The sequence below is a fragment of the Vigna unguiculata genome, chromosome 6 (genome assembly GCF_004118075.2).
Source record: "Vigna unguiculata cultivar IT97K-499-35 chromosome 6, ASM411807v1, whole genome shotgun sequence".
Taxonomy (NCBI): Eukaryota; Viridiplantae; Streptophyta; class Magnoliopsida; order Fabales; family Fabaceae; genus Vigna; species Vigna unguiculata.
Window position 1 is genome coordinate 29,701,604 of NC_040284.1, and position 9,477 is coordinate 29,711,080.

The following is a 9,477-nucleotide window of genomic DNA, read 5'->3' on the forward strand; positions in this document are numbered from 1 at the left end:
AACTAGATTTAAATCTATTTAAATTGTTTTTTTCATTACAATCACTGAAATACAGTTTTAAAATAAATTAATATGAAATAATATTTAACAGGTAATTAATCTATGTAATACATGTTTGATACCCTTAAGTTAAGTACTCGTTTTAATCTTGTGTGTGAAGAAAAATTATGAGACAACAAATTCTATAACACCCATAACAGTAATAATACCCTAATGACACATATAGAGAGAGAAAATAAAAATTCTATAATTACTATGATGTAATAGAAAGAGATGGAAGAAAAAAATATAGAAGCTGATGATTTAAAAATAATGGCATCATATATGATTACTTAGATTGAAAAATGATTGCCGACCATGTGAAGGATGCCTTGTCTCTTTCTCATAAAAGAAAAAAAATAAAATATTTTTTCTAAACTTAACTGCAACGTGTTAAAAAATGAACACAGAATCATAGAAAGAATGCTAGCACAGAAGGAAATCTGAAGACAGAAATTTCTCTTGCATAGATATTCTATGACGAGCATTTCGTCAAATGGTGAGCATGAAGATGTGTCCCACTGTACTACACTACAATAGAGTATTTAAAGCCTATTCGTTGTTAACACTAGTATAGCAGGACAACGCATTGGACATCAGTTGTCAGTTGAATATGGCTCAGGAAGTTTCTTCTAATATTCTCCCTTGCTTCGATGGAAAATGGCATGTTAGCATGACTCAAAACAAAGACACTTCTGATGAAGAAAATGATAAAAATACTATTGTCATGTTAGACCCATGATTTTCACAAGGGCGCCTATGTACAAGGCCCGCATGGGATACATATATGTCTATATCTAAGGATTGAGACCTTTATGATCATGGTTAGAAGAGAATTTGATATGACATGTGAGTAATGCTGTAACAGTGGGGATAGGTGTCAATAATATTATAAGAATATTGTTTATGCAATGAAGTAGTTGGCATTTGTTGGAATGATAACAAGCAATAATCCTTTTTTAAGACTGATATCAAGCAATGGTTAAGATGGCGTGATGTATGTATTCTGAAACCGAAGGTACGGATTGCAACTCTATCACTTTTATATTTTCCCATCTTCTAAGGTCAGACATCAAAACTCGAAACTGTTCAATTGTCTCATTTGTTTAACAATCCCTATGAAATGTTATGCTGAAACTAGACCTACATAGCCGCCAAGCAAAGCCAAAATAGATGATATAAGATAAGCACCTAATACAATATTTGGTTCTCTGAACCCACGTAATTGGAGGCGGTAATGAAAGGGAGGAATCCTCAAAACGCGCCAACCTGCTCCTCGGAAGCTCTTAGTTATCTTCAAGTATAATACCTGTTATAAAAAAAAACATAGACATTAAAGTAAGCACTTTTACTTATTACGGTTGAGATTTTAACTTTGTCTACATGGAACACTACTTTTTCCCCTAGTTTCGAGTGTGTGCTACCCACAAGTCAAGCCACCCAATCGCTAACCACCCCTTCTATGACTATGCAGGATCTTTTGCCCATCCTCCATATTCATTCCTTCCATTTTGTTTAATTATGATCAAACTAACTTCTCAATGTCAGGCAGCCAGTGAAACAGGGAAACCACGCCCAGAGAAAAGGGAAAACAATTGGTCATTTGAGTCCAACTTCGTGCATAAAAAAAAAGGAATCACTGCATATGCAATACAATATTTTTTGGAGGAGAGGGGAGAGGAGAGACAAATGCTGGAATGCATTAACTACTTCTAACTATGGTCTAACAAATTAATGTATAGAAAAAAAATAAATATGATATACATTGAAGGAACAGGAACAGGAACAGCGAAATTAAACAAGCTTAATACGATGTGGGAAGGTGTGCGCCAAGTGTATTCCTTAGCAAACAGCCAAACCAAATATCAAATTATTATGGCGGGCTTTGCTGGTGTCGAAAGATGGTATATAAATTTTACATATATGGACAAATATAAAGAAGAAACACATGGCGTGTTAGAATAAGCAACACGATGGTAACCAACTAATGAATGATCCAGATTCTAATAAAAATAATTGAATAATGTTTTCCTAAGAGAAAATAAACACATTCCAAAAGTGCTTCCAAAAGTGCTTGGCAAAAGAGTGACCTCAAGCGAAAATGATGTCGAGGTAAAAACCTTTCAGACAAGCAAATTAAAAACACTACTAAAAAGATTGAAAGGAACGAAACAGGATACTACATAAGTAAAGCTAGAAGGTATCGTCGCATTTTACGTATCAAACATCCCGTAACTGTTATGTACAAAAGTAATTGAAAATAATAGTTCCCTCCCATATGGTATGGAGAAAATGTAATGATATGTACAATCAAAAGATAATCCACTAATTTTAAATGGCATTTTATTAACAGAAAATAGTTGACTTAAATCATATGCAATTCCACATAAAAAACAATTTAAATGTGATCTTCTATACCTAAGATATAGAAAACAACCGAAATAGAAAATTTATAATTGAATTAAATATATTTTTATCCCTTAACTTTAAATGAATTTTAAAATTAATCCATTTTGAAACTTTACATCAATTTAGTCTTCCTCCATCTTTTAAAATATTTAAAATATGTGGATTTAGAAATTTGTAATGGCCCCATCACCCTGAAGTTAATAAATATGTTTTCTTCCTTCTCACACGCTTTTTACCAATAACCCATGTAAATTTGAGACGTACAACAATAAGTAAATTTGAACTCAATGTGATAACACATTCACTTTATTGTGGAAGTTGAAATACCCATTGCCACTCCATCTTAATTTTCCTAGCATGATAAGCGTCACATGCAGCGGAAATGATGGGCATAATTCTTTGGGAAAAAACAACAGGAATGCTTTGAGCAAATTTAATGGGCGTGTTTCACTCATAAAAAGAACAAGAAAATTTAAACAAAGCGGAAATGATGGGCATAATTCTTTGGAAAAAAACAAGAGGAATGCTTTGAGCAAATTAATGGGCGTGTTTCACTCATAAAAAGAACAAGAAAATTTAAACAAACCAATAACGTAAGGAAGCATTTCAAGCTTGGGACAGACCTGGATGATAACTGATAATGACTCAACAACGAAAATTCCGGAAGAAATGAGTAGCGGGAAGAACATTCCAGTACATGAAGCCATTGCAGCTAACCCACCACCAAGTGCCAAAGATCCTGTGTGACCCATAATTATAGACGCCCTGTATCTGTTGTGTAGAAGAAATCCAACACAAGATCCAGCCATTGAAGCCCCAAATATAGCAAGATCTGGTTTGGCATGTTTACAAAAGAAAAAGAAAAGATATACATGAAGTAAGTCTATGATATAAGGAAATATTCATTCTACATAGTATAAAAATGACCATTTTTTGTATCATCATACAAATAGCAAAGTTGCTACGCCAACATCACTAGGTCTTAAGAGAACTAACTGACTGAGACTTTCCTTTCTGTACTGGAAATAAGATCTATGAGTATTAAGAACAGAAAGAAGCAAGGCCATCATTAATTGACAATTGAAGACACCTAAAGAGAACTGAGATTTGCCCTTCTGATCAGTGAAAGCCGAAGCGGGTATCATGATGTTAAAAATAACTAAATGAACAAGATTAACTCATGAATTGGCCACGAAGGACATTATTGTCATTAGAAAGATGAAGTATAGAGAAACTGCGGCAAAAATAATATCAAATAAGGATACGGCTCTCCTAAAGTTTTCAGAAGAATTGCAATCACCTAAAGGATACCTACCAGCTCTGTGCAAGGCTGCAAGGCAACAATAAAATAGCCAAAATGATATTGTTCATATCATATGTCCATAATTATCGTTTATTAAATCTGCCTACAATTTTATAGCCACTCCCAAGCCTGTGTAGAGGGAGAAGAGAGTATTCGATCTTCAGTAGCCAACTCAAAATTAGTGAATGTCCCAACTGTGCTGCTCACGATGTATTCTTTGAAGTGATATATTTTATCCTTGTTATAATTTTATTTTTTTATTAAAGTTGTATGTTGCAATTAATACTAGGATTATGTATTTAGAAACAATACTATAATTATTGGGATTTGCTTCCTTAGAATTATTCAATTAGCCCTCCATATTTCCTACAATAACCAGCAGACTCATGTACTTATAGGTCCAGTGGCCTCATTATTAATATATGGAAAAAACATTATTCCTTCTAAATTTGAGAGTTAATTTATTAAACATGACTCCATAAGGAAAGTATTGAAAAAGACTATGGAAGAGAAAGGTGTTCGCAATGCTAACTTCCAAGCTATAAAAGACATGCATGATCGGGTAACTACAAATATTAGAACAGTAGGCGGAAAGACGAAGGATGACTTTAATCAGGGATAGGATTGCAACCCTTACTAGTTTAATCTACACGCTTTGATATGCTTACCAAGGACACACGAAAAATATTTATAGTTTTAATTGAAGAATCAAGGAAAGCAATTAAGCTTTGAAAACAAAAGTTTTCCCTTAAATAGGAATAAGATAATGATGACAATTAATGAGAAGATGACATGAACAAGATACAAGTGAATGGCTAAAATAGAGAAAGATATCACAAAGTAACTGTCACCAGGCTCAAGTAAGTTTGGTCATAATGCATGGTTTGAAAGATGAATATTTGACTACACAAGACAGGGCAAGATATAAAATTATTATAGACATGTTGATATTGGTGTTAGCTGATTAAGGAAAAAATGATAATAACGGTTATAGTAGTTTGAACTGATATAAAGGTCAGAGTAAAGAACTGTGACAGTAGATTGCATGGTTTTTAGAAATGTGAAAAGGGGAAAAGGAGTCCAAGACAGACATCGTCGAAAGTTGTTAAAAAAGATCTCACGGTAAATAATATTTGAAGATCCGGTCACTGAACCAAGGGCATCATATGATCCTCATAACCTACCTCACCTACTGAAATAGGTCTTTGCTATTGTTGTTGCTCTAATGCATACTGTTCTTTTTTTAACTCCTTTTATTGATTATACAACTGCATTGATTTAAGAAAATCTGGCTTAAAGATATTTTCAAAGTCCACATTGATTAACAAACACGCTACTAACCAGAACATACTGGAAGAACAGCTATTGACATTCCAGTAAACGCCAGTGCAGCGGTACCTCCAGCTAATCCGTCAATAGCATCCGCTAATTTAACACCATGTCCCATGGAAACAAAACTAAATGATGTCAAGAGTTGGTAACATCTTCCCAAGTACACGAGGCCCAATGGCAGAGGAACCAGCATCTTCCTGCATGTCGTAAAGGAAATGAGAAGGAGGAAGATTGTGTAATTTGTTACCAGCCAATTAAACAGATAAACAAACAAACTTATAGTCTCACTGATGAGCATCGTCATCTGCAATTTGCTGTTTATACAACGTACACATATTATCACGAGACTTCAAATTTTTAGTTTTCCAAGTGTTTTAAAGATCCTTTTTGTCGTTAATGTCAAGCAAGGATGAACCTGTGTGTAAAAATAGGCATGCATCCAAAAAAGATCTTCATACACAGTTTCTTAGATCTGCCCCGCCATAAAATCAATTTTTCTCATCCCTCTCCCTCTGTTAAAATTTTAAAGAAGGCTAGCTCGACAAATTTTCTAGTTTCAGTTCTAATAAGAAGTAGCATTTTCCAAATAACCAATGACTTGTTCGTAGTCCAACAAATAATAGAAAACAGAAAAATCACGAAGCATCAACATGATAAAAGACGTTCCATTCTCTCTTTTCGGTATCTCTGCTAAGTACATTATATTAATCAGTATCATGACTTAAGTTCAAAATACAAATACATTATAAATAAGTATATTAGTAGTAAACAAAATGAACAAATTCTTTTTATTTTACTAATAAATTAGTTGGTGAATCTAAAATAATAAACAAACAACATAACTAAAGTTTTATTATATAAAACATTTGTATGTAATTACAATTTTAGATATTTTTTTTAAAAGTAATTAAATTCTAATCAAACTTTTTAGTGCCTTATTACTTTTTAAAGATTGTATATTTTTTATATTAGACTTAACAAGCTATTAACTAACTTATTGACTTTACCAAACACACTAATAATAATTATGACTTAACAAGTGTATTATCACAGCAAGATTGTCACATTTGATTTCAACTTAAACATTTCAGATAATGTTAAATTTTGTTTATGTAATTTTACGAAAACCAAAATGAAAATCTTCACATTTTTAATTAGTTTTTAGCTCAAGCACAAACGGGGCAAGAAATAATGTTTTCAACTGTTTGTGAAATGCATTTTATGAGAACAGATATGTGAGTTACCATCAGAAAAATGCTGATCAGAATAGTTACAAGAAAGTATACATGCCATAGGGTGAAGATATACTGGTGATGTCCAACCAAAATGAAAACCACGTTCCAACGGCTACCTGAGTGGCACAGAAAATGCAGATTTAATAAGAAATAGCATAGCTGTAATATGTTTGAACAAAAACCCTATTTTAGTTCTAAATTTTCATTTTCAATCTAGTCCCTGACATCATTTTTGTTGCAAAAGAACAAAACTGAGGCATATCTGTACTACTGAGGAATTTGAATATGTGAGCACTAAATGATGAGAAAAATATCATTCAACGACTAATTGAGTTTTTTTTAGTGGGGTGGGAGGGGGGCGGGGCTCCAAAGCAATGTTTCTAATACAAGTATAACCAGTCCGTCACCTGCAAAAGAACTTCTGTCAATGCAGGCAAAACTCTCCGATGGTTGGTGAGGCTTAATATATCACTAAGTAAACCGACTGCAGCAAATGCAATAGTTGCGCCAGCTGCCCCAGAAACTGCTGTTGACGAGGAACTAGCATAGACATGAGCTACAATTATACCAATAGGTACAAAAAGCAAACCACCCAATGTTGGTGTAAGCTTTTTGGTTCGATGGCTAGCAGGCCCTTGTTGCTTGATTACATGGATAAATTTAAAAAGACGAAAAATTGGGATGCCCACATAGCCAGCAAAAGAAACCAAAAAGGCTGATACGAGAAATGGGCGGGTTAAGTAAAAAGGTGATAAGGGAAGCCTAACAATTCTCCACGCACACCAATCCACATACAAGAGCAGTAATGTCAAGACAATTATAAGCCCCATAGTGATGAAAATCCCTAGTTTGGCCCTGCAAACACATTAAAACCTGAACTCGGTTACCATAACACCACACAAATGGAAGGATAATTGTAAAGATTTAAGTAATAGATAACAGGAAAGGCTATCAAGCATTAAGTTGCCAACTATACTTAAACGCATTTCTTATGATAATGAGTCTAAAAAACACAAAGAGACATCACTATACTACTGAACAATATCTTTCACCTTCAAACCATTCGTCTTCAACCTACACAACATGCTTGTGACTGTGTATACGGAAACCTTGAGTTTTATCTGCCCGCCTTTATTTTTTAAAAATTGAAAATTTTGTTGTCAGTGGTGTTCCCTTTCATGTCCCTCCAAATGGAAGTGTTGGTTAGGTGTTGGAGCCATATCCAAGCTGTGTCCTCAACATGTCAAAACCCAAAAATTAAAAAATCCCGACACTATAATTATATTGTCTGACATGTGTAGTATGAGTTTCAATGACTCAATATCCAACATGGGTTGGACACCTGCACACCGCTTCAACATGCAGTGTCAGTGCTACACAGATCATGCCTAATTTCTAGAAACCATGTCGTGCTATAGAAATATATTTTCAATATATGAAATATTCGGATTGGCAAGAAAAGGTATCCAAATCAACCAATTACATAAATTTCTACATACTCACCTCGGCTTCTTCTGTCCCCTCCCAAGGGTTGCAAACCTATGAGTAGCCACTGTTACAGCATCATCATTTGATGCAGAAACAGAAGGCAAATCAATGTCATTCACCGGAGTGAGAAAAACTTCACCATCATTGTCTTCCCCATCACTGGAAGAGAACACGTACGCAGAACTTTCCTCAGCAGAATTCCAATCATCAAGCATTGATATGTCAAATGAATCCTGCAAAAGATAATAAATGTCATGACACTGAATCAGCCTAGTTAAATCACAATAATTGGCAAAAAATGACCTCCTAGAGCCTCAAAGGGGGCTTGCTAAGTTAAACTCCAGATATAAAGCCTTGTAACTGTATGCATATAAGAAAATACGCACATTATATCACATCAGTTTCACAGCAATCATTAGTGAAAGAAGCAAGAGCACTTGTTTGTCGAAAGACAAAATTCAGGTGCAATTCTTTAGGTGCTTTTAGTCGTTTGGTAATGTCAGAATTAGAATTAAACCTTCAAGATTAGCATGATAATACGTGCTTTAAGGACCTAAGCATCAAAAGCACCAAATTCTCAACATCGACAAATTTTGCAATTATTACCCGTGCAAATGTTTCATTACATTATCAAACTATTATCTCTCACTAAAAATTACAGGCTAAGAGATGATATGGGTTCAAACTGTCAGAACATCAAGCACCTCGACTGAGTATATTATTAAGAATCGTAAGAGTAGCGCAATGGTAAAAATATAGAAAAATAAAAGAAAATTGAAAATGATCGGGAGTAATAATCTCTCAAACTCAAAATTAGAGACTAAGATACTACGGTTTCAGGCTTTCAGAAGAACAAGGGCCTTGACTGATAATACAATTACGAATGGTAAGAGTAAAGCAACGGTAAAACTACAGAAAAATAAAACAAAACTGAAAATGGACGAAGTGATCATCTCATCTCTCAAACTAAAGATTACAGAAACCACGGTGTCAGACTTTCTGAACGGACGCACCTCAACTGAGCATATTATTAGGTCTGAGAATACTATTAAGTGTTGTAAGAGTAAAACCACAGTAAAACTACAGGAATAAAATAAAATTGATTTTTGGAGAAGCGAAAACGAACATCGTCGAAGGCTCTCGTAGGAACGACATTACGCGTAGCGCCGCATTCATACTGCTGAATGATCAAAGGATGTAGCTGCATAGAAGGAATTGAACGATAAACAAATGAATTAAATCAAACTATTCAAACAATCGAATTTCGAAAACGCAGAGATAGATAGATAGAAAGAGTACCTGGAGAGTGGCGCAACCGAAGCGGGAGCGGGAAGAACATGCGAGGGAAGTGGTTGGAGGAAGAGATAGGTGTTTGTTGCGAGAGAGATGGAGATGGAGAGGGAGAGAGAGATGGCGGTGGTTGAAAATTCGAGAGTGAGAAGGCATGGATGCGATGCGAGAGAGAGGACGTTGAAGAGGAAGCAGATCTGAAGGAAACGTTCATCGAAAGAAAATGTAGAGTGAAATGGAATGGACGCAAGCATATTCCATGTTAGGGATTGGAAAGGAGCCCTTTATATAATCAGGGAGGGAAAGTGTCAAATGGCGATACTTCGAAATCATCGCGTCGCCGAAACCGTTTGATAGGGTCACTTCTGTTTTGTTCACACT

General features: G+C 34.8%; 1 protein-coding gene across 1 annotated transcript; it reads right to left on the bottom strand.

Moving 5' to 3' along the window:
- Window positions 1-285: 285 nt before the first annotated feature.
- LOC114188846 (phospho-N-acetylmuramoyl-pentapeptide-transferase homolog) lies at window positions 286-9,477 on the bottom strand. Its single transcript, XM_028077505.1, has 8 exons — window positions 9,106-9,477; window positions 8,933-9,007; window positions 7,822-8,039; window positions 6,726-7,173; window positions 6,370-6,434; window positions 5,093-5,280; window positions 3,072-3,280; window positions 286-1,348 (listed from the first exon to the last, which is right to left on the bottom strand). The coding sequence occupies exons 1-8, from the start codon at window positions 9,250-9,252 to the stop codon at window positions 1,166-1,168; spliced, it is 1,533 nt and encodes a 510-aa protein (XP_027933306.1). The 5' UTR covers window positions 9,253-9,477; the 3' UTR covers window positions 286-1,165.